The sequence below is a fragment of the Meleagris gallopavo genome, chromosome 21 (assembly GCF_905368555.1).
Source record: "Meleagris gallopavo chromosome 21, MGAL_WU_HG_1.1, whole genome shotgun sequence".
In the NCBI taxonomy this organism is placed as follows: domain Eukaryota; kingdom Metazoa; phylum Chordata; class Aves; order Galliformes; family Phasianidae; genus Meleagris; species Meleagris gallopavo.
This window is the reverse complement of record NC_139424.1, coordinates 2863947-2890601: the sequence shown is the minus strand read 5'-3', so window position 1 is coordinate 2890601 and position 26655 is coordinate 2863947. Positions and strand designations below refer to the sequence as shown.

General features: G+C 44.5%; 1 protein-coding gene across 1 annotated transcript in view; it reads right to left on the bottom strand.

Annotated features, from left to right (window-relative positions):
- Positions 1–26655, bottom strand: part of MYBBP1A (MYB binding protein 1a) — a 51733-nt gene that overhangs the window by 10123 nt on the left and 14955 nt on the right. The window contains exons 19-24 of the mRNA XM_010721910.4: positions 26214–26371; positions 25220–25354; positions 23919–24030; positions 21600–21731; positions 20290–20358; positions 3046–3159 (exon numbers count right to left, since the gene is read on the bottom strand). Of these exons, the coding sequence (XP_010720212.3) occupies positions 3046–3159; positions 20290–20358; positions 21600–21731; positions 23919–24030; positions 25220–25354; positions 26214–26371 (720 nt within the window). The remainder of the gene's footprint in view (positions 1–3045; positions 3160–20289; positions 20359–21599; positions 21732–23918; positions 24031–25219; positions 25355–26213; positions 26372–26655) is intronic.

Below are 26655 nucleotides of genomic sequence, written 5' to 3'. Positions count from 1 at the left end.
TTGGAATTTCCTTTGTAAAACGCTTTGGAGCCTACTGATAAAAGAACAAAGCTGTCTGGAAGAGGAAGAAGACTCTGTGAGATGTCATACCATCTCAGGTGAGCTCTGACATTTACAACATGAAGCCATGCTGCTTCTTTATCCCACAAACACAACTGGCTTGTCTGGGCTCCCAACAGCAGAGTCAACTTGAACATCTGCAGCAAGGTTCTGCTTCATCTGAAGGAGCCTGCTGAGAACCAGGGAGGCCAAAACCAAGCCAGAGCTCTCTATGCTCCCTCACTGCAGCTGCTGTCCAACACAACCAGCTCCCAGGGCAGACCTGGGGGCTTTTCTGCCCAGGAGACCAACCAGAAAACATCAAGAGCAGCAACAGCAAGTAGCAATCTCACTGGGAAAACTCCAGAGATACCAAGAGTTGCTTAGACAGTAAGGAGAAGCAGACATGAATCCCTCTTGACTGCGATATATGTTTTATAAGCATGTTTTAATGTCCTGAGAACAAACAAGGTCGCATCAGCTTATGTAAGTACAAGAGCCACTGCCCCGCAGCAGCCAGAGCTGCTATTTCAGGAAGCTGTCTCTTCATTTAAGGTTCCTGGCCGCTGACTCTCCCTCATCTGCCTCCTGGTTTTGCACAGATAATTTGATGATATCCAAGACTGCCATTTTCTCATGCTGCTTTTTTCCCAGTCCCACCACACATCACTGCCCCAAACCTCATCACGTGCTCTGCAGGGACGCAGTTCATCACTGAGGCAACGCAGAAGGAGAAAGCAGAAATCTGGAGATAGCATCCTGCCCTTTCTCACAGCACTACACTTGCAATGGCAGTAAGAGTGGCCCCCCGGGATACTTCAGACTTCTCACTGGGTCAAGGAATGGTATAAAATTCTGTATCGTCATTTTTTCCTCTAAAAAAAGCTGTTTGTGAAGCACAGAGGCAGGAACAGCCAATGACAGCAAATGCAGACCTTTCAACCAAGAGGGAGGACAATAAAACCTCATCATCTATCATTTTTCACAGCAGCGTGAACTGCTGCTCCCAGTCCAGGTTCTCATGGGACTCATATGCCAACAGTTGCCTACACAGACACCCACCCCAAACCGAAGCAAGTCTCAGATGAAAGGGAATGAAGCCGAGCTCCAGGAGACAGCTGCAGTTCTGCACAGGGCCTCCCTGCCCTCTAGATAAGCAGAGGCATGCACAGACCTCAGGACAGGAACGGGCATTGTTTGGCCAAGCTCTTAACTCACAGTCCCCGTAATTTCAGCACTGAGCTGTGACTCCCACCTGTCCTGCAGCTCCTCCCTCAGACAAGCACACAATTTCCAACTGGAGATTCAGTTAATAGCAAGTTATTTTAATGGTGGGTTACTCCCTTTGACAAATGTATAGTTTCCACAGGTTTTAAATTTGCTGTTCCCAGCCTTCTGCTAAAAGGGATTTTCAGCATCTCCAGAAGAGATCAGTCATGATAGGATTATTGTTCCACTACACAGCAGCATCACTATGTGCTTTTACAACAGCTCATTGAAGTGTGTTTTTCTGATCCCTCCACACTTCAGCAACACTCAAAGGAACACCCAGAGTCACACCAGCACTGTGCTAGTGCAAGAAGAGGAAGAAGGAAGAAGGGGGGAAAAATACTCACAGAGCACTGTGAAAGAATGCTGTATCAGAGGTTTTTTAGGATGGCCCAAAAGAGCACCCATGTGCAGTTAATAGTGCAGAAGATCTGCTGCCCACAGAGTGCACCTTGGACAGCCCAAACTGATGCTATCTCCCAGGAATTTGTCTTTAAACACAGATGACCGCAGAAAAAAAAGACACCAGGGAGCTTTGGCAGCAAAACTCATTAAAATACTGGATGGGTGGTAAGATGCTAAACTTTCCTTGACCAGGACAGCATAAAGGCATTGTGGTTTCCCAGTGAATCAGTCTGAGTCCTGCAGGGACTGAAGAAGAACATGGAGATGACCATGCTGGGAGGAGTGGCATGTTTGTGTAGCTGGAAAACAAAATCATACCCAACTCCACCCATTGGATTCCTGATGTCATCTTTAAATAAAGGCATTTAATGAAACCTAGGATTACCTGCTTCCTCAAGAATTATAATCACCACCTCTGAATTCCTTGATTTAAACTTGCTTACATTTTGTCCCTCCTCAACCAAAGAAAACAGAGCTAATTGTTCTGCTCCAATGTGGTAAATTACAGAATGGACTAAATTACCATGTAACTAGCATTTCAAGAAGTCAAGATTGAAAGAGGTCACACCTGCAGTTACATAGGAACACCAAGACTGGAATCTCCCATGTCATGAAGTTTAGTCTCCACATCACAACACCGATTTGTCTGTTTGGTTGCCCCTGTGTCAATCTAGAAGACAACTGGAAAGCACTTGCTCCTTCAATCTCCTGTCTCAGAGATCGTCCTCTGCAGAACAGCTGCACCAAAACTGCTGTCTTCACAGGTACAGCCCACACTCATCACTGCACTGTGATTTCTGTATCACTGTCTGTTCTGTATAAATTGTTGGCTAATGTATTTAGAGGTTTCCCTGGAAAACAACACTAGCAAAGGAGTCTGGTCCAGAAGCAATTCACCAGGAGCCAGAAGTCCAGTGGAGTTCAGCTCTGTCGCTATGGCCCCAAAGCATATTCAAATACAGAACTCCCATAACATTTTGTAAAATTAAGTCAATGTTCACCATGCCTTGCATTTCGAAACTTGAAGCAGCCTAAAATTGACCTATATGAGCATGTTCCCTAAGACTGTGTCCCTCTGATGGTTCCACACACAAGCACTGCTGAGTGTACCAGGAACACTTCTTCCACACTATAAAATACATCAGAACAGCAGTATTACAAGAATGCTGTTAGCCCAGTGGACACGACTCAGCCCTGGCGTGAGCAGGCACAACCTGAAGGAGACGAGTTAAGCAGAGCACAGCCTCAGACTCCAGATCCATGGGACCACCATACCAGTGAACACAGCACCCATCAGGGGTGTCCAACATTTAACATGTTGAAGCTTGTTACCTCTGTCACTTGGCTGATGCTCTCTCTGATCAGCTCCTCCCACTCTTCTTTGGTCGTGGAGAGCTTCAGCTCACGAAGTGGCAGAACCTTCTGGAGAAGCAAACAGGCCTGGGCCTGAAAGAGAAACGGAGAGGAGGAGACATGAGGAGGTGAGAAACTCGACGCTCTTGAAGAAAGGTGTTAGCAGTGCCAATACCCCACTGAAGCAAACAGCCAAGCACAGCATCAGGGCAATGCTGCGTTACAGACACTATATCTCCTCACCAATCTGTATATCATTCAATTAGAAAACATTCTCTAGACCCTGACAAAGTCACTCCTCAGGAGAGAGGGAGGCTCGTACTTTCCTGGCTGAACATAAATTTGATTTAAAAGTGCAAGTCAAAGGGGAGAGACAGGATGTCCTGCTTCTAGATTTAGGCATTACTACCCAAAACATACTTTCATATCTGTTCCGAACACATCAATTTACAGTTTCCAAAGTCTTCAGGCAGCCCTTTGCATGACTCTACCTTTTACTTGCCCTAAAAAATGGAGTAGAGACAAATAAACAAAAATAAAAGCCGGCAGGTTAGCAAATATTTCTTTTTAAAGAAACCCTAGATGGAAACTGCTGTTCAGAGCAGCACTCAACCTTGCCCTGGAGTCAAACTTGCTCATTAAGCCTACACATTAACACAGCTCTGAAAAAGTAGCCACTAGAAAACCAGCAGTAATCTGCAGTCATCTCCTACGTCCCTTCCTGTTCTGGAATTCCTATTATAAGGCTTTCTTATGCACAAGAAGCAAAAGCAAATGATGGAAATGCAGATAGTACACTAATGAGGATTAGTGCAAATAGTTTAGAGGATTTAAAGGGAACATCTTCCTAAGATCACAGAGTTAGTGAGCAAGTACTATCTACATATAAAGACAGATTAGTGCCCCTAGCTGCCATCATGCAGACCAAAAATGAATGCAGGTATTAATACAAAAAATAATTAGGAATTATATCAGGAATTCATCTCATGCAAAGGAAGCAAGAACTGAGTCCAAACCTAGCCCTCAGGTACTCCTGTGATACAAAAGAGGCAATCAACCTACAGCTGAAAACTGGCCACACTGCTGGTGCTCACACTGGAGCCTTTCTGGGGAGCTATTTATTGAAGAATTCAAGGTGAGGGAAGAGGAGACATCCCAAGAGTTCCAGAGAGAAGCAATCTCACCCAAAGTTGTAGGCAGTGGAACAAAGTGCCTGAAGAGCTCAGGAAGGCCCAAAGTTCCCTATATTTCAGGCTCCTACGATGGAGGGTTTTCCATCTCTAAGCTTACCTCCAGTTTGCACCAGTGTGGCCAATGGAAAGAATTATCCAAACAGAGCAAGCTTTCACTGGCAAACAGTAGTTCTGTTCATTACTTGGAGGAGAAAAGGCAGGGGAAAACCAACAAGACTATGCCAGATTTATGTTGACTTAATGAGAGAGAGAGAAAGAGTCCTAATGCCATGTTTGAGGCAGGCAAGCCTACGTATTCCTTGTGATTGTGGGGAGGCTGCATCTTACAGAACAAATTATGGCATGTCTGCCTGCATGTACCAAATGTAGCGGAAAGTCACTTCAGTGCAATTACAAAGAGAACGTGACCCCAGAGTCAATGAGAGGCCATCGTTCATCCTGAAAGGCACAGGCAGGGTCATAAACTTCAAGGCACCATCTCTTCATCTCTTCTCCATCTCTGGAGACCTGAGACCCAAATGCTGGACTGAGAGAGAGATCCTAAACAAGATCCTCAGTAAGAACTAAGCTTGAAAGCAATTTAAAAGGGAAGGAAAAAAAAAGCACCGAGCATTCCTTCTGGGCTGCAGATTGAGAAGTCAAAATACCCATTCATCTGGGATCCTGGCTGGTGCTATCACTCTGTAGTAATTCTGTCACTCACCTCATGGCTTTCATGCCTCCAACTCATATTTGAGATTCAGAGAGAAAGAACATTTGATTTCCATGTAATTAAAACACTGCTACTGCTGTACTCAACACACTCCTGTGTTTCCTGAATGTTTTTTAACCCAGTGAAAATTTAGTACCACGCGTGAACTTTTCTCATTTGAAAGAATGAAAGTAAAATAAAAGATTTGCTTGTTGGCTGAAATCAAATTTAAATTAGGAATATCTCAGCTGGAGAGCAAACGTGACACCACTAATGCCAATGCCCTGTGTGCCCAGCACCATGCTATGCCATGCTTTATGGTTATCGTGCTTATCACCCAGCCAATGACTCCTCTGATTGTAGATCTAGCTAGGAACATGTAGCTCTCATACAGCCTGCTTTTCCACAGCAAACTGCACAGTTAAGCAGAGAAAGTTAAACCACAGAGAGTAGCTGACGTGAATGGAGAAATCCAGAAAACCACTGGCAGAAAGAAAACTTAAACCCAATTCTTCAACCTCAGTCCCACAATAAATCCACTGAGGAACAGCGCTGCCCGCTCTCCCACTGATGTCATCCCAAATCAAAACAAAGCATGAGAGCCACCATAATCCTCTTTAGAGCGAGGCACTGAATTTATCAGTGTGAACAAGGCTCCCAGCTGTCACCTGCAGATTGCTGGACCACTAAGCATGCTCAGAAAAAACCATTTGGACAGCAGGACCACAACGCTGCCAGCCCACCTTGCACAGCAGCAGCCTGCAGTCACGGCCGTGTGATGTATTGCTGGGGCTCCCTGCTGAGAAATGCCAAACCACCAGCAGAAAGGTCACGAGACAACTGCTTGCAGAACAGTCCCTGCTAGAATCCACAAAAAGGATTTTAAATACTCCACAAGGAAATGCTTTTGCGACCTCCAGGAGCTTCTCCCAATAACACATGCTCCATTATGGTATATAAGAGGGGCCAAGGATACTGTAAACACTACACAAATTTCAGAAAGACCCCAGGTGACCCCAGAAAGATCTCCAGGAACCATTGCCTTGAAATCACAAAGAAACGGCTCTTTCTTTGCAGTTCATTTTCCTTCTTTTATCAACACTAATAACTTGAAATTTGGTTCAGCAGAGACCTGGAGCTCGACAACAGCCTCCCTTGTTTCTCTCTCCTGTTCCAGCATCACTGATTTTTTGCACTGTCTACAAAATTTGGAAGCTGCCAGAATCTCACCGAGGATTCTCCAGAGGCATTTTCTCAGTTGTGTTCATGACAGTCCTGCAAAAGAGCCAAGTATTATCTGCACTACACAAGCAGACAGAAATAGCAGAAGACCCAGGAGCACCAGCTACTGAGCTCTGCTCCAGTTCAGAAGAGAATGCCCCTCCACCACACACAACCTCTGAAATATGTGAGAATATTCACAAGCAGTGAGAGCTTTTAATTAAGGGGGGAGGATGCTGCATTACTCCACCTGGTTGCCTACTCAAAGCTTCTTAGTTTCATTTAGAAAACAGAAGAAGAAAAGAAATGCCATAAGATGGTATAAAATAAATAAAAGTGAAGTCTATTCAAGCAAAGATACATACGTAGACTCCTAAATATATCCATAAACTGTATGACTAAATGAGGTAGAAACACTTATTATCAGTCCACGTGGGAGCAGAGAAGAAGCAATAACAGTAGTGCTGACTCTGTGATTTTCTGTCAGCTTTGTTTCTTTCTTTCATATCTGAAATGATTACACAAAATGCCATTCATTATAAATGGCCAATGGTTCTTTATGAAGTGGGAAGCACTAACTGCATCTCTGCAGTAACCGAGATGTGCTGCTAACCCCAGATGTGCTCACCTACCTCGAGAGAGGAGAGCAACCTGGTTGCCTTATACAACTGCCTTTACCCTTTACCCTTTCCACTAAAGGCCAGGGCACACGGCCTGCCTATCTAAATGGCAAGCTGTGGATTAACCCCTGCCAACTCAGCCACTGCCTTCTTATTGAAAGCAAACATCCTTTTATTGGTACGAAGCATGCCATCAGTGCAGCAAGTGCTTCCTTTTCTCTTATTATATATATAAAGAGAATATAAATACATACACACTAAGAACCCTAGAAAAGGACAATTTTGTGCGACTCAAAACCTATTCTTAGGACTGAAGGAGCATCAAGAGCTTCCTGGGAGACAAGGAGACAAAAATACACAGGTGGTGTCACACCTCCAGGGCATTGGTGCCTCTGCCACGCACACAGCAGCATTACTGACCTGCCAGCACACCTGATTCAGTGCAAGAATACATTACAAAGCAGCAGCTCTCAGTATGTAATCCTCAGCACTGAGACCATTCTACAACCATACGGATATGGCCAAAAATAAGTGTGCTTCCCAAGGCCTCTGAGACCACAGCCACATGGACACACTGCATTCCTGACTGATCCTACCAGGGTAAAGGAACGCGCACCAAGAATATGGGGAATTCTAAACAAGCATTTTAAGAAATAGTCCAACCATGAAATCAATTTCTCAGCTACCTGCAATTTGTTATGTGTTAAAAACCAACAACAGCAATAATAAAGCACAGCAAGCTCCAGCTAACAGGTCTATAGGCTCTAAGAGAATAACTTGTCCTTTATTACTATAGGGCAGTGCATCCAGAGCACCATGGTGGATGTCTCTTCCAATTACTGTCAAAGCTTTTGTAAAAAGAAAACTAACAGCATGCAAAGCCACAAAGCGAGTGCTAATCTATCCCCATTTCTACTCCCACAGTTCCAACACTATTTTTATGCTTTCATTGGGCGTGGGATGGAGAGAATGGCACCAAGGGAACGGTCTTCAGCTTTGAAAGAGCTTGCTTTCCATTGCTCTGCCATTTGTTCTTTGATTTGACCATTTCTGAGCCTGTAAGCTACAGTTCTGCTTGTTAACAGTTTGGTAGGCAGGGTCCAAATCGGGGACACCCCAGATGCTTACTCAAAAGGGCAAACTGTGAGTGAAGGGAGAAGGCGGCTGATGAACACAGGGCTCCTTGCTCTGTACAGCAAGAGCTCAGCAGGCAGTACAGCAGCAACAGCAGTTCAGTGTATGCTACAATCTCCCTGTCATACGTTCACAAGTTGTAATCAGAATTATCAGAGATTCAGATAACCCACTGAGCCCTTCAATTGTGAGAAAGGGAGTCCTGGCCAGGAGTTGCACGGCCAAATTTAACAGCAGGACTTTCACACAGCCTGCTGACCTCACAGGGATCAAGCTGCAAATTCTCTGGGGGAGGCTAAAAGAGGAGGAAAAAAAAAAATAAAAGGGACTCTTTTCCTAAGAACAAACCAAATAATTATCCCTCAAGAGCATGAAGCCATGTTTGCACGGGAGAAGCATCAAATGCCAACCATTTACTTAAAACATACAAAGGCTTCAGGCATTAAAAAGTGAAAACCAGAGACATCTGAAGAACATTTGCCCATTGGTTTCCGTCTATTAGCACAGCACTCTTCATAGAGCACGCACAGACATGTTCCATGGGTGTCTCAGTTTCAAAGGGAGGGAGAGATGAGGCAAAGCCCTGACTGTGGTGTACAAGGACTGATTTTGAGAGCAAACGTTAATTTTTAACTGTCCCAGCACTGCTGAAACAATGCACATAAAAGCGGCGCATTCCCAGTGAGCAGCTGTGTGAAGGTTTCGGAGTGGTCTCTCCTGGGACAGAGCTCAAGCTGGCCCAGAAAAACCATGAAAATCTATCCTGCATGATCACCCAACTCAGGAGCCGAATTCAATATTCCCTGCTACAATCCAGTGTCCTCAGACTGATCGATCAGCTCTTTCAAGACATTCAGCCATCCTTGCTGAGGTCCGATATTGTCTGAGACAGCAGAAACGTGAGCAGGATCCAGCTTGGCAGGCACAGGATCACCCCACCAGGCAGGCAGCCCTTCCCAGCCTCCTGCTTCCAGAAACAACCATGGCAGAACCACACAACAGAGGTAAGCATGACCAGAACCCCCCAGCCCTGCTCCCAAACCCTCTGAGTGCCCCCTGCCCTCCCCAGCATCAGCCAGGGGCAGTGTTACAGGCTTCAGAACTAAATCCTCCTTGCCAAAAAGTGAACATAACAAATGGTTTATTACAGTTTTAATTTAGTTCCTGCGGCAAATAGATGAGAAAAACTCCGCAAGGCTAGTTAATTATGATATGTAAAGCATTTGAGGTAGCATCTAAATCATATTTTACAACCTCGGATGAGAAAGGCAATCTTAGTCAGCATACTCCCACCAAACATCCCAGCTCATCAAGCTAGATTTCGGACTGCAGAGTTTTAGAGTTTTTTCTGCACTGCAAACCAGCTTCATGCAGAGTAGATGGCACCTCTTCCTCCCCCATAGTACAAAATTAACCTTCCACAGAAACAGCAGGCAGCTTTCCATCCAGGAACCTTTAAATAGCTCACAACGGTCTGCACATTAGCACATTTAAAAATAATTGTCACATATGAGACACATTCTGCTCATTTGCCAGATGAAGGTTATCTGTTTAGGACTTCCTGAGTGCAAGAAGTTCTCAATTAATTTTAAAAATAACCAAACCAAAGTTAACTTTTATTTCCAAACCCTTGAAATAGCCAGCATCCTTCTCTCTAGCTGGTTTCTAGAGAAGCTAGATGCTAGTTTGCAAACATGAGGTTTGGTGTTCCCTCTGAAATTGTTGGAGAATACGGCCCCCCTCATTCCATGCAGGACAACTTTCCAGTCACTCTCAACAACTTAAGCTCAAGGAGAAACAGAAAATGGCAGAGGAATCAAGCAGCTGCTCATCACCTGCCAGGCAGAACGCCGAGACCCTTCCTCAGAAGGAGAATTGGGTCTCTCACCTCCACAAGAGCAGCTCAACACCAGTAACTCTTAACCAGTAACCCGTACTTCTTCACCCACGGCTCAGGCATCCTGCTCTAAGCGGCAGAAATGAGAAGCTAAGGAATCCATCCAACTCCCTGCCTATTCCCAGGGCTCTGAGCAGTGGCTGTCGCATCGATCTGATGAGCTGCTAACTTCATTCCACTGCTGCTGAGCACTTGTCTGCACCACAGAAAGTCTTCTCACGTTAGCTATGCTGGTAACTCCTCCTCCTTCACAACATGAAAACAGCTATTCCGAGACAAAAGCATTTTAAATTGCCACCACCACTCAATCTGGCTGAAAACACAGAATGAGCTTCATCCCATATAAACTGCCTTTATATAATACAGCTGCACCTCCACTGCAGTTATGTCAGCCTCAGCCCTACAGGTAAAAGCAGTCATTGCTATCACTGACAGTCACACACTGGGTTAGTTTGTTCAAGTGTGCTTAGAGCCAGCAGAAAACCATGGACTAGCATTCCCAGCACTGGAGCAGCCTTCCTGCAGAGCTGGCCATATACACGGCACCCACAGACATATGGGTTTCTTTATGCCCTAAAATTTCACTGTTTAATTTAACTAAGGATTCTGCAAATCAACGGAAAAGAAGTAAATTTTTTCCATGCTTGGTCCCTCTGCAATCAGTGCTCAGGATGTTCTTATCAGCCTGAAACCCTCACCCTCCATTTCCCAACCAGAGGAACCCATTTCTGAGAGCCTGCTCAGGACAAGGGTTGGAACACAACATCTGTGCCCCGCACCCAAGCACTTCTGCTCTCTTTGTCACCATATTGCTGGCAGCCAGGACAGGAGAAAAACAAAATAAAAGCTCCCTCCTACGTTCATCGTGATCCAGCGTGAGCTCGTGACAGAAGTGATACTGGATTTTAAAGGCTGTACAGATGAGTCAGTACATGTGGGGAAAAAATCTGACGCTGCAGTTTCTCAGAGGCTCTCTGCTCTCTAAATACCAGGCTCCACAGCAGGATTTCTGATGGAGATGAAGGTCCTGCAGCACACTGAGGCATTCAAAATAAAGAACATCCACTATAACACCATGTTCTTGAGCCAGGCCTGGCTGAAGGCATTAGTTACTGGCTTGGGATGTGTCACACACAACAAAGATACAGCTAGTGAATATCCAGGGTTGGGCAAGACATTATTTACCTGTGCTCTTCCTTCACCAGAGGCCAACAGGACAGACTGATCCATATAGAGCAATCCATATATTGGTCTGCTGCTCTGGGGAACACAGATTCATGCCTCCCTGGGGGAGACACTTACTATATCAGAAGGGCCAATCAATCTTAATGTTGCCCTTCAAAAAAAAAAAAAAAAACCCCAAACATCAATATCTTATTATCCTAAATTCATGAAAAGTAAAAAGATGCCATAATTAAGCAAGCTGCATGAGAATACAAGATAAATGAGCAGCAGAATGCTGATTAGCATCCACAAGCACTGAGGTTTTCTTGCTTTTTGTAACGCTCAATGCTAGGATCTATGACTTCATTGAGCAATATTGGTACCATAGGATGTACTGAGAGAAAAGAACAGCAATGGATCCTGTGCATCTAAGCATCTCCCTTTCCACAATTCAAAAATAAAAAGTAAAAAATACATATAATAATAATTTAATAATCAGGAAATAAGTGTATTCCCCTCTCCACTCCTAAATATACTTTTCTCCCAATTTAAGAACAAAATCACAATTAAAAAAATCAATAAATAACTTGTTTTTTAGTATGGCTGTGTTCATTCTGGAGCATTTCCATTCTGCTTCCACAAGCTCTTGGCTCCAAACAACACAGCAGTGAAGCTGTGCCCTTTGATAAAGAAATGAAAGCAAAGATTCTCACAGAGCCACTATGAGGCCCAATAAAAATCAGTGCCAAAGATCATGATACCTCTTGCAAATCATTGTTCTGGACACTATCCTCTCCCTTGACCCTGGCTGTCCTCTCTAACGCTTCCATCCAGGGCAAAGGAGAAACCCTCTGCTCCCCTGTCTCCAAACAACAAGAAGACACTCACTGTTTTCTATAGGAGCTCAGAAGTGCATCACTGTCAGTGAAGACTGCCCAGGTCTTAATTTTGCACTGCAGGAGACTTAATCTTTCTCCACCTGCCAACAAAGCACTCAACCCTACTGTATTTTTCCAAACCATTATCCAGTACCTCACTGTGAACACAGCAGTGAAGGTATTCCAAAACTTCAAACAAATCAAGACTTCAGCTTGACCTTTATAAAACATTTTGCATCATGAATACATCTCCAGCCCACATGATGGATATGGCCACCAGTTTCATAAGAACCAAAGACATTTCTTCCCCTGTTTTTGTTACTCAGTAGTTATTAATTACCTGGCAATGACCCTGCCTCCTAGCAAACTTTTCCCATTTGCTCTGCAGTAGTGCCTGTTCATCACCTTGTTGGAGGGGCTGTTAGCCAAGCTTAACACAAAGCACTTCTGTGTGGTTTACTCTCAAACACACACCTTTTTAAGAAACTATCAACTCCCCACGTGTCTGATGGCAAGTTTAGTTAGTAGGCCAGGAAATCTCTCTGTCCTGGAAAATCACTGCAGGTCTAACTCAGCAACTCCATCCAAGTCACAGGGCTGTTAATGCTGCCATCAGCCCCAACCTTGGACAACTCTCACCATGTCTGCAGTACCAACTAAACTACTTGTGTGGCCTGATCATTTTCTGATCTCTTCCTAGCAACTTACTGGAAGTATATTTCCTCTGTTACTTAGGATTGGCTCCATGATCATCAACACCATCAGCTGAACCGTGGTGAGTAAAATATGCAGGCTATATCCTCAGAATTACAATAAGGAGGTAAGCAGGAGCTTCTTTGCTGTTTGCTCTGCACTCAGTGTGATGGAAGATAAAGACTTGGACACTGAGAGAGCAGGAAAAAATGAACAAATATCAACAGCTGACAGCACACATGGTGTCCCAAAGAGACCCTGTGGCTCGGTGACAAGGTCCTGTCCAAATGCAACACAACATGAGCACATAAAGTTCTCACCATGGGATTTCAAGTACTCAGCTTAAATGCAGTCAGGAGGACCTGAAACATTTAAACTGCTCTTTCAACCATCTCATACAAGTTAGAGGAAAGGGAGAGAGAAACATGGCTTATAAAGCAATTAACTCCTACATTTTACTATGGCATCAGACACCTTTCCAAAGGACATCTAAGACTATTTATAGATGCTGTCAACATAACCCATGGCCAAACAGTTTCTTTGAGCTCTCCCAAAGCAGGAGATTCTCTCAAAAATGAAATGCTGGTATACAATAACCCACATACACACCATCCTAAAGGTTTAAGGTCTAAAAATCTCGGTAGGAAAATGTAAAGCACTCTGGCCCTGACCCAGCAAAGCACTTAAACATTCAACTGTTTCTCCCTGGACTTCAGAGGGACAGTTTACATACCTAGTCAGTACATGTCATGGAGCTTTGCTGGCCCACCATCAGACAGCTCAGAAAGAGACCACCCCTGCTTCAGCTTTACCTCGCAAAACAGAGGATCTCCTTGACCATCTCCTTTCATCAAACAAAAACAGGAACAGGAGCAAGACGCTGACTGGAGCCAAAGCATGTCAGTTTGACACACATTTTCCAGCTGCAAATTACTTCTCTTACAAAAAGGTCATTAAAGAAGCAGTGTATATTGGACAGAGGAAGACAACAGCTGCTGTAATACTGTATGGCATCAAGAAGTTATCACTGCCTATGGGTAGTTTAGCCCCTTGAATCTCACCTCAATGTGAATCCAAGATGAGCCCCCTACCAAGCACACAGCACAGGGGATGGGAGTGCTTTGACAATCACAGAATGGTCTGGGTTGAAAAGGATCACAATGACCACCTTAGTTTCAACCCCCTGCTATGTGCAGGTCGCCAACCAGCAGCCCAGGCTGCCCAGAGCCACATCCAGCCTGGCCTTGAATGCCTCCAGGGATTCCATCCACAACCTCCTTGTGCAACCTGTTCCAGTGCATCACCACCCTCTACCTCTACCTCCCCATTATGACCCTTACTTAGCTAGAGTCAGCAGTGGTTCTCACTTCTGTTGTAAAGGAGGTAGAGAGTGCTGGTACCGACCTGGGGAGGTTTATTTTGCTTCGTTATTAGTAGTGGCATATGCAAAATATCCCATAACAAATCTTTGCTATACCACCTGCTGGGCACTACCCGTGAGCACGCAGGCAAGGCGCAGTGCATTAATGCAGCGATCCATTCTTTTATCACAGCACAAGGAATACTTCCACACATACACACAGAGGGGTGCTGGCTTCTGATGCTTCACAGTGCTTTTACTCTTCTTGCTGTATTAAAGTTTAATTACTTTTTAACTTAGATATTTATACAGAACATAAACTGTTCAGAAGGATAACTGCCATCAGCCAAGACCTCCTTGGCAGGACTTTAAGATCATATTTTACTCTTCTGGTGATGGCAGCTCTGGCACAGAATTGCTTCAGTTCTGAGAATTATGTCTATGTATGTTTGATCTCTTTGGGGAGACTGCCAAAGCACCAAGATTAATTAGCAACTTACCCAAAATACACTCCCCATTAGACAGATCTTAAAGGGTTCCTTGCCACAGCCTGCTTTATAAAAACACATTTTGAAATATTAATGAATCCGTATCACAACAGATGACATTTTGAACTCTATCTCAGTACCCATTCTCATCTCCACACTCACTAAAATGACAGTTATTAGTTTTCTGACAGCTCTGCACTTACATCAGCTTTGCAAAGCTCTGGCCAGATCACAGAAGAGAAACTCACCTGATGGACAAATACAGGATCACTATGTTCCCAGCTACTGCAACATCCTCAATCAATATAGCTTTAAAAGTAAATAATATGACAGGGATACATTCCAGCTGATGCATGACTACAGTGCAAAAATAATTACAAAGGCTTTTAGTAATTGTTTTGAAACGTATATACTCCCTTTCCCAAGGAACACAACAAGGGACAGGTACCAATTCATCTGCCTAAACCCTAAGAAAATGTTACAGATGCAGGCAGGTCTAAATGAAAACAGGGACAACCTCTCACTCCTGGTAGCAGAGAATGTTTCCTCCACCCTTCTTAATTCCCAAACTGGTTGTGATCATATTAATTTTCATCGGCCATTGAAGCTGAGAGGTGGAGCCTGTGCTGAGCTACTTGCTCTTAAGAGTCCTTTGCACAGCAGCTGATACACAAAGCCACTAAATATAATTAAATCACAACAATGGAAGAGCCAACCCTTAAAGGAAGGTTTCCCTACAGAGATGACCACCAGTTTAAACACCACTAAGACACCTCAGCTCTCTGCCCAAGACCAATGTTCTATTTTAACTTGCTTGAGGATCAGCAGGGAGGTGTGCACGTCCTTGCAAAGTGCTCAGTGCAGTATTTCAATGGACTGCAATGAGAGAACACTCCCGGAGTGCAGCAGCTATCTAACAGAAAGGTCCACAGAGAAGCTGTCAAGGAGCCTAGAACTCTATAAAATAGAACCATAATGATCTAGATCAGACTGCTGTGAGCAGAGCAAGACTGTCTCATGGTGAATGTACTGGGGTAAGACTCAGAAAATCACACTACATCTCAAGCAATTATCATCCCCTAAGGAGAAAAAGAATAGGCTTTCCTACCTCAGTGGGCAGTAAAGGCTCTGTTGGGAGCAGTGCTTTCCACAGCAGCTTGCTGGTGGTGAACAAGTACTTTTTCAGGGAAAATCATTCTTGCTCCAGGCTTCCAGACACGCTGTGCTGCCCAGCTCAGAGCTGGCACTTGCAGTGTGTGCTCTCCTGCAGAAACCTCCAGCAGCAGGAAGGCTGGGGACCGCAGCACAACCCGCTGCATGTTTTCCTTCTTCACCTGACCTTCAGACTGACTAACAGAGTACAGTAATAGTCAAGTAGCATTAGTTCACCCACTCACTCACTTCTCTGGCAGTCCCAGCACGTATGAGCATGGAGGGGGGGGGCACAATAATTAAAATGCACCACCAAGGGGTTTGAACAGCATCAGAGGGACCCCTCAAGAACCCTCCTCAGTTACAGAACCAGATGTTACTGTAGCTATGCTCCATATACTGATGCTACTAAAAATAAACCAGGAAGACATTCCTCACCTAAGGCTCAGGAGGGTTCTGGTATGCAGCTGAGTCATGCAATAATCATTAAAATCAACACAACTTCATCTCTGGTTTACACACTATCAGCACAAGCCAAAAAAAATATGCCTTTGTACATATCTAAAAAGCAGCACTGCACCCACTGGAACAAAGCACAAAGAAATAATTTGGAGGTCAAGATCTTCTGGAAACAATGGCAGAAATAAGAAAGAAATGCATTAAGAAAGGAGGAAGTAATGCACTTTTTTTTTTTTCCCCACAAAGAATTGGGGAGAATGCGTTCAGTGCTTGAGGAAGACACGAGATCGACAGCAACAGCTCAGTCACCAAAGCAGCACAGGCTTCTCCCACCTGTTAGCACTGCACACGTTTTGCTTGGCTAACTGCAATGCACTGCACTGCCAACAGATCAGCTGTGCCAGGAGCTTAACGAAATTCATCAGCACCAGCTCAGCTCAAAGGTGTAACACAAACTCTGCTTCTGATGCCTTGTCCTTGTCCCATACTAGTCTTATCACTGAAGAATATATCCCTAGATGCCATTGTATCTAAGCTGCTTAGAGGGCATGTGTGTATGCAGACATACATGCAGGTGAGGGATGCTAGAAACATCAGCTGCATTTTATCAGATGATGCTTATACTTAAGTAAGAGAAAGCTATCAAACCTGCCTGCACGCACAGAAAGGTTGTGACATGTACACTGGTATCATCATCCTACCAGCGGGGACATTGCTGCTGCTCAAGTATATGGTCCTAATTAGTGAGACTGATCTTCTGAACCTCAGTCCTCAGAACTGCATCCAACAAGCTGGATTGAACTATCCCAAAACGCTGTTCTTTCACACCTTCTTTCTTTATTTCTTTAACGTAAAGCATTCTTTGCACACACTGAAGGTCTCCTTGAAACGCTTCACGGTGACTGCTTAAAATCTAGTTGTTTCATACAATTTCTATTCACTTTTTTCTACAGTAGATAACAGTGAAACAACACATCCCTGATGTGCAGCAGGCCTTGCTCTGAGATGGTGCAGCTTTAGGTTATAGGTTGGTTTCTCTTCAACATGGGAGAACAAACATCAACACAAGCATAGGAAAAGGACCAGGCTGCTGCTGTAGTGTTAAAATAAACACAGCAAAACCCACAAGATTTCCCAGTTAAATAAATGAATGACATCCAAACTCGTGCATTCATCTCTGAAAAGCCTGAAGCACTTTAACTTGCACACAGGCACCTTTGGGACAGCAGTCCTTCTTCAGCTCCACACTTAAAGAAATGCAGAATTTTAAAAAAATAGACAAGCCAGCAGGTAACACTGAGCAGCCACAGCAGCAGCTGCCAGAGCCACAGTGCACCTGACTGCCAGAATGTGCCTCATGGCGTCCTGCAGCCAGCATGGAGGTGAGAGGCCCAGCTCAGATGCAAGAAGTGCCTGACACAAGCTCATTGTGCACATCTGCAGCCACACAGACATCCATCTTGGGTCTCTCTGTGTGTGGGTTTAAACAGGATCCAAGGGAATTCAGGGTGAGATGAAACTCCCCTTCTCCCAGCCACAAATGATACCAGTGTCTCCAGCTCTTTTCCGGGAAAGCTGCTGTACTGACATCTCTTGCAGGCATCCCCCCTTCAGGGATAACATCACAGAACAGAACTTGGCTACACACACAAGCTTCAATTTCAAGCTCAGTCTCAGCTGGATCACTGCAAATTTACTATTCCAGTTTAAAACTTGTTATACAGGTTGAGCTTACTGCTGGAAAAGCCAACCTACCTACCCAGCCACTGAAAGCCAGCCTTACAACTGCCTTAAGAGCTCTCATCCCCCAGACTGCTGTTTGTTTCATCTCACAAATTACTTCTCCATGGAAGTAAAAAACCTTACAGCTGCTTTAGGCACGTAGGAACGGCGGCGAAAGAAGGATGACACTGTCAGGCATAATACCTAAAATATTTCTTTTAAAGCTTCATTTTTTTTCCTGCTAAGCTTTGCACTGAGATGAGCCATGCAGCTCCCAAACAGCACTTACCTCCTGTCTGCTAAGTACCAGCACTCAGCCATTACAGACACAGCACTGCTCCACGTTCTCTGGGTTTCAGAGGGAGACAGAACGCTCAGAAAGGTTACATCAAAGCAAGAGCCAGTTGTCCAGATCATCAGCTACAGCCAGCAGTCCTCATCACAGGAAAGGTACGTTTTCACTCAAATCGTTCTCAGCACAACCTTGTGATATGACTGCATAAATGCTACTCTCCCAAACTCTCAGCTTTTCGAGGTCATGGAAAAGGAACATCCTCTCCATTAACCACTTTTACTTTTGCTCAAAACTACCTAAAAACTCAACCCAAAGACTTCTTCTACCCCCTTGGGGAGAGCCTTTCCCAGGCCAGGTGAGAGCAGCCAGCAGTCCTGCTGGGTCGGAGCCCCAGGGTTCCTTTTTTGACACGAGCTCCCACCTTCCCAGACACAGCACGACCCTGAGACTCCCTGCCAAAGGGATCTGCTGAGCTAAGAAATCAATCTCAAGTGGGATTAGCTGTTCATAGACACTGCAGACACAGCCAGAACGATCAGCACTACTGTAACTGGAGTGTTAGGAAAGGAATTATGCCTCACGTCTCTGGCACTGTTAGTTTATTAATTAGAGGCCATATTCACTGGTACGCTTAGCTCTGGAGCATTGGGGCTGGCCCATGTCAGAGCATCAGAAGACCTTTGTTGTCTCTTCTCTGAGACAGGATAGCCCTTTTGGTAGCTGAGCCCAAAGGCTGACAGGAGCTGCTCAGCCTGCAGAGAAGTTGTGTCCCTGCTTTACTGACAACATCACCTTGCCACATACACCCATCTAGCTTTTCCCCTTTGTCATCCCATCAGCCATCACCAAAGCACTGAGAATAAAGAATCTCCACTGAGAATCAGTGGGAAGAATTTCACTGAAAACCTGGCAAATTCGACATGTGATGAGGTGAAAACAGAGCTGAAAATGAAGCAGTCTGCGAAAAGGTGAAGCTGAACTCCAAATGCCAAAGTATGCATTTGCATAGCTTACTCTCCACGTTGCCTTTGTTTTAACAGCAGTGTACGTATGTTCTCTATTTACTCTCCCACACACAGCACACTGCATGTCCTCCCCTTCTCCCACCCACAGATAAACGGGCTCTGCAAACAAAACATGTTCAGATAACTGGGGAGGCTCTGAAAAAAGGACAATGCTATTCCCTCTGGGGAAGCAAAGACACTCATGTAAATCAAGTTGTCTGCTTGGGATGTTGTTCTGGTCTCCTGAGGATAGGATCAAGTACATACCTTATAATTAATTTAGCTGTCACGTGTGTAACACATCATTACTCCTACACACTGAGAGATACTAAAAGCTTAATTCTCTTTTGTTGTTGTTGTTGTTCTTAAATCACAGCCATTCCTGTTGGGTAAAGCAGCCTTAAAGTAAACACATACCTAGCCTTTCACGTTCCTTCCAATGATCAGAAACAACAAAACAGCTATTATTTCTGATTCATAAATAGAATCAGAAAAGTCAATGCACTTCTGCAAGGGACAGATGCACGTTGCAGCCTGAGGGTGGGAAGGTTTGAGACACAGTGCTATTGGCCTAACGGGGTTTTGATTATTAACTGTGTGGAAGATCCCCCCACTGCAGTTCACGCTGCAGTCAGAACCCAGCCAGTCTCATTCCCCACTCACGTAACAGTGAGCTGTGCAGTCATCCTGCAGTGTTTTATCGATAAGGTTCCACTAATTTTATGTTAACTAACACGTGTGCAATCAAGCATCAAAATCAGATCTATAATACAGGTGGTTTCAAAGCACATGGCCTGGAAATCATAGAATCACTCAATGGTTTGGGCTGTAAATGCAGGACTGCTGGCAATGTGTAGAACAAGACTCAGAAAGCTTACCTTGACTTACCATTAGGAGCAAGGATTATAACACGCTGTGTTACAGAGGAACATCTCACCAGTAAGAAAGTAGCCAAGAAATAAGTGACTGAAGCCAAGATCTATGGCAAACAGCCCTCAACCCTGGAAGTGGCAGTTCCTAAAGAAAACACTACCAAAGAAACTCTGTGACTGTGATACATCAGCCACTTCCACAACTTCAGACACACACCTGAAGCAGCAAGGCAGTATTTGTAAAACCTCTGCCAATTCTCAAAATTGGGCAGCCCTAAAGGCAGCAATAAGCACATTAAGCACCATCTGAATTGCCACGCTGAAGTGACTTCTCTGATTGACTGTTTAATACAGCTTTGTTTGTTTGCTTTCCTTCTTACCTGCTGATGTTGCCTGGCTCCTGCTGTGATAGACTTCACAAGGATGTCTATTAATGGCTTGCACATGATCTGTAACAATAAGAGATTGAGTCTTTCTTTATCTTATTATCTTGAGCAAGAAGAAAATTCCACAAGAAAGGTGTTCAGAGATCAGCAACATCTTATTTGAAAATTAACAACTTTATTCACAGCAGCCCTGTAAAATCTTGACCACAACAAAATCAGCAGCAAAACTTTTTACTTGGAAAAGATCAGGAAAATGCCCGATTCTTGACTTAAGTCTCTACCCCCCTGATATTTTCTGTAGGCAGTTCACTTCATGCAGAGGAGCAGCTCCACAGGCAAAGGAAAACGTGCTGAGTTAGACTAGAGAAAGTCAGAGCTGGGAAAAGGTCCCATTCCGTGCACTAAAGGGCCAGAAACAGCTGTCAGGAGGACAGCATCTCTAGAGAGATGTTATCTTAAAATCACACCCTGCAACAATTCATGGTCAAAACAACATTTCCAGGGCAGGGTTTCATGTCAGCAAAGCTTGCTGAATCTCTTTTCTGGCCTAATCCAACAATTTCTAGGTTTCTATACAAAATCCTTCCAACTCCACGGGGAGAAAGAATCCAGACACAAGAAATGAGAAAGCATGTGGATTGCAAATACCTTACTGGCAGATTTCCAATGCCATCTATCAGGCACTGGAAGAAAACAGAAAGAGCAGTCTGCTGTAAAGTTCACTAACGCCTTGTGCAGATGTTATTTCATCCACACCACCTAAAGCAGCTTCCATAAGGGGGCAAGAAGACTAGTGAAAGAACAGATAGCTCTAGCAAGCAGGTAAAACCCAGCTTTAAAAAAGCCAGTATCTATGTAAATCATTGCTTTTGTTTTACAAAAGGGATGAGCTTAAAGATTTAAAAAGGCATTTCTGCAAGGAACAGCTGTATGGAATCCACGAGCTCCAGAAACCTGGACAGGAGCTGTTTAAACAAGCTGGCTCCTTCTCTGCCTTTGTGCAAGCACTGCTTATCCACGTGGTCCTGAATACTGGTAGAAAATTAGAGCTTCTCTTTAAAAAGCAGCCTTTTATTCACCTACATTCTCCATGCTTTATCCCGATCCAAACCAGAGTGGTCTTCTGCAGCACTGGTATCAAAACACAGACTATTCAGAGTTTAAGAAGGTGAAAATCCGAGGAAGCCCTGCAACAATTTTAACAGCCCACAACAAACTGGAAAAGTTTCTCCCCTTTCCCCAGGCTTACAGCTGTATTTTGGAGCCACAAGGAGAAAGTGCACCATACAGGCAGCAACACTTACCGGGAAGCGGGTGAAGAGATCGAGAAACATGGAACTTGTGAGGGCACTGTTTCGTTTGCTCAAGAATTGTGTCAGTGCTTGCTGATATATCAAAGTCACTCTCTCCACGTCCAAGCAGCCTGTGCTCAAAAGCTATAGGGAAAAAGCAGAACAAAAATTTTCCCCTGAAACAAGAGTGATTCATTGCTAAATAAAGCAATTCATTTCAACCACTGCACGCTGATTTTTCCAACAGCTCAATGTTCTTAGGTAGTTTATATGAAACAGGCCTATGGAATAGAACATATTGCCAAGAAGAAACAACAGAGCAGGCCCCACACATGCTCTCCCAAGTTCCAATAGCAGTATGACCAAGTTAGTGAAGTGTAGCACGGCTTCCTAAGAAGATTAATTATACTAGATGTAGTGTGGTTTCATGCAAGGGCTGTATTCTGGGTTTGTGGTAAGTATGTATAGCTCACATTAGGTTCACAGACAATCCTGCAGCAGCTGTGCTGTACACATGGAGTTCTCAGCTGTACAGCCATCTGAATCTGTAGGTGTAGGTCAATATACCACGTAGCAGCTCTGTCCAGGATTTGTCAGTGCCCAGCAGACAAGCCCTGGTGCCAAGCAGGGAACCAGCAATTCCAGACAGGTGTAAACGCTCTAATATCTCCCTCTGGTGGGGAAAAAGAAAGCCAGACAGGCAGCAGGAAAATGAGACCTGCAGAAGCAACGTGGATCTAAACTAACAGCATGCAGGCGAATGAGGAGGGCAGCACCACATCCTGACATTCCTGACTGTTCTCACATCGCCAGGGAGGCACAACTCTCTGGGAAAGAAAGGAGATCAAAGCTGGGATCTTCACAACAGTACACAGGCCCTACTGCTACTGCAGCTGAACACAAGCAAGACCAAAAAAGGGAAGATGGCTCTGAAGTGCCTATGCTTAGTAATTATTTGATGTATATAGCTGTAGAGGAGAAAACTGATCCTTTCCCACACAGATATTGTTATCAAACATTTCTTTTGCAGTAACAGTCTTTTCAATGTGACCACTGCATCATATGGTCTGTCCTAGTTCCACTTTGCTGACTACTGAAAAGCTCCAGAATGTCCTCACAAAGCGCTGCTCATTGGAAACACACCACACTTGCTCTCTCCAAAAAGACCTTCCTGGCCTCAAAACAACATCAGCACCAGTAGAACCACACAGACCAAACTGTGTCACTTCTCTAAAACCAGCAACTCACTTTAACTGCTGGCTGTGCTCTTGGCACAACAAGACTACAGCTCTCTTCCCCATAGGAATAATAGTCTTTGCTGTGAAGCTGCACAAGGATGCAGCATGTCTCACCCTAGCCTCACCATCAAGTATGTTGTTTATGTTTCCCATAGGTCTCCTCCTTAGTTTTTCTTTCCAGGAAGGCCAGCACAGAACAAGAGCTGCTTGGATTAGCACTCTTGGTTTCTCACAAAGCCTTAGAAACATTGACTGTCTTTTCAGCCACTAATAATATCTCATTGTTTGTAATTTCCAGACCCTCCCTTGTCATAAGCTAGTCCTGTTTGTATTCCTCCCACACTAATGTTAACAAAATTAAGGCTCTAATTCCTGCACACAATTTGAGAGATCCAGAGGCAAGTGCAGGCTAGCTGGAAAAACCTTCCTAATTTCTAGTGGGGGTGACTGCAAGGGGCTGCCCAACATAAGGGCCACCAAATTCAGAGACCTGTAACATTCAGCAGATTTTCAGCAAAAATGAGCAAAATTTCAGAAGGTGAAAGTGAATCAGACAGTAAAGCTCCTCAACTGATACACTCACAAAGCAGAGCCAGGTGAAGAGCCTTCCTGCAACCAACTACCACCAAAATCAGGGTTGCTCTACTCTTTTTTCACTTAAACTACTCAGCCCAAATCTCAATGAGAGGTGAGTTCACCCCATCCACCACAATCCTGTGCACCCCTACTCCTCAGCACCCTCCCAAAAAAGAACTCAGACTGCAAAGAGGTTAATGCAAAAAAAAAAAAACAAAAAACAGCACATCAGACAGAATAGTAATAAATACATATCAAGCATTTTGGGTAATTAACACAGATCCAGTGTCCATCAGCAGCCCCTGGTGGCCACAGGCAAACAGGAACTGCAAAGACAGGAAGGTGAGGCAGAACGGAATGGAGAACGTGACATTTTATGGCATGGAAAAGAAATCATACAGACAGCTATCTGCAGACAGCAGAAACAGTGAGACTGAATAAGCAATGTCCTCTCAGCAAAATGAGGGAATGCAAGTTTACTGGCAAAAACATTGCCTTGACAGTAGCCTGCTCTTACCTGACAAGCCTGTGGGATGGTGTTTGTCTGCTTCTTTGACAGGGGGACAGGAAGAGCTGGTGATTTATCTGACACATTTCCTTTCAACACTTTGAGCAGGTATAAGGAGGCACTTAAAAGAAATGAAAAAGAGAACAATAGCAGTTACCAGTGTCACTGCAAAGCCACCTGAGGGCAGAGGCCAAGTGAAGCAGGCAGCCTGCTCTCTACTAACAGAGGATTAGAGTCTGAGAGGGTCCCTTCTCTTAGTTTAACGCACTCTTGACAGATTTAAGTCTTAGGAGGCTGCATCATTTCACTGTCTGTCACCACAATCACAAACATCTCCACTACCAGCTTGGTTTGTTCAAGCTCATGCTGCATGCTGCCAGTTTTGACTAGCACTTCTGTATTTGCTCAGGCTTCCGGAGCCCAGTCAGCACCACAGTGCTCCCAGCCCAGGCTGCTCTGTGCCTGGAAAGCTCAGGCAGATCAGAAAGGGCAAGCAGAAAGCCTGCAATTTTAGAGAATGTGCATTAACTGGGCAGGCACACAGCAGCCCTGCTCAGCACTAGGACTGGCAGAAGCTGGCAGGGAGCCATGCAGCACACAGCCAGGACGTACCATGGCTCCTGCACAGCCACAGGCTGGGTGTGCTGCAGAGCCAACACTGTCCATGGCACTGGGTGAACCATGCAACGTGGCACCCACACAGTTGTGTACGGAGTATGAAAGTCTCCCTGAATTTACCTGCAAGCTACAAGAAAGCCTATAGGTGAGAGCCATTTCCATTTACACCAGGAAACAACAAGATTACTCATAATTCCTAGCAGATACACATCTGGCTTATCCTAATTCACTGCATTCAGTGGCAAAGGAGATACCGGTATGTACAGACAGAAGCCAGCATCATTACAATCCTCAGTGAGCTATCATGGAGACAGGAAACCACAGTATTTACAGAATCATCATTGCAGACAGACCATAAATTATACTCATCCCTGTGTTGAATCACGTGCAATTCATTACTCTCTGACGAAGCTCAAGGGAGCACTTCCCATCATTATTAGCAAAGCTGTATATGACAACTGCTATATTGCAGATCATCAACAAAAAATAGATATCTCTGTTTGAAAATGCTTCACACTGCCAGGCTGAATGACTGGTACTCATGTAAGACCCAGATACAGGCACATGGCCTTCATAGACTTTCTCAGCTCTCTGAACTGTTGTAATATGCAACATTACGCCTGCTTACAGACCAGCCACAGTCATAGCACTGCCCACAGAACACAGTACAGAAGCTCTTTTTTAACACTTACCTGAAATAATAGAGAGCCACTGAAGAATCAGTGTGCTTGCAAGCTTTTTTCACAAGCCTCTCCACAAAGGTGTGCAAATCATCTTGCAGGACATCCACTCTCTTGCAGTACTGCTTAGCTCGGCATAACGAGTTCCTGAAAGAGCATTAAGCACAAACCCAAAGCCATTACCTCCAAGAAGAGCTCTAGGGAAAAGATGTCTGAACTCTCATCAGTGGGCTTAGCATAACACACACAAAAAAATGGTGCTAGCCCTGGGCAGCAAAGGAAACACACATTGCTGAGGCAAGAAGGGTGAGCAGAATCGCTGCTCTCCACCTTGAAGCAGCTACTTGAGCAACAGAGTCAACATTCTTCCAGAGTTCCCACAAAGTGAACAAACTGTAGCCACAAACTGTGCTACAGCAGAACTGCTTCACAAAAGGGGAAGAGAGCAGCACCTTAGAGCAGTGCTGAGAAAATCAGGGAGTGGGGTACAGAGGGCACACATCACAACACACCATGCATTATGCCTCTGTCTTGTTTATATCCTTCCTCACTTCTGCCAGTAAGCAGAGACAATTTGTACTTTGCCTGTCTTAGTAATAATTTCTTGGGAGTTCTGTTCCAGCCACAGCAGCAACTTGTAAGCCCAGAGAGTTGTTGAACCATTTGACTCAGAGGTCAGAGGCCTGGGGAAATACTCGGAGACATGGTACTGTGTCTGCAATACCGAATGTTTGTTCTGCAGGTTTCCACTTGCAAATTGGTTTAACACTTGAAGTCCCTTAGACTAGAAAACTCAGGTCCTGAATGCTTTCTTGCACGTTATAGCCAAGCACTGTCTATGTTTGTGAGTGTGTGCTTGTGTGTGATGACAATAATCTAATTCCACGTTATCTATAAACACAGCAATTGTCTCCATTCTTAAAAAGAGAAACTTCAGGGATTCATCTAATACTACTGGTGTCATGAAAAAGCCCTCACCTATAACAAGAGGATTAAGGACACTTACGTGAAGATATGAGCTGTTTTCTGGAGGAAATCAACCTCCTGCTTGTCTGAGTCTGAGCTCATGCACTGTTCAATCACTTGAAGCAGAGGCTCAATGATGTCGAACACCAGGGGGTTCTCTGGTTGCTTACTCAGGAACACTTCAACCAGATCCAGCACCTGAAAACACAGTTACTGAGTTGAGAACTAACGTAAACAAGGAACAGAGGATGGATCTATTCAAAGCAGCTCCTTCCATCTGGAGCAGGGTACGTGGCAGCTGGAAGATGTCTGAAGAAAACGATATTTACAGCTGAGATCTGCTATCATTTCTAATGTTAGGACATGATAACGTGAAGACTAAATGAAACTGAAGATTAAAAGCTGCTGGTTAACTCTAGCCTATTTTGTGCAGTGGCACCACTTAGAAACAGCAGTTATGAGAGTCACCACCACTCAGCCAG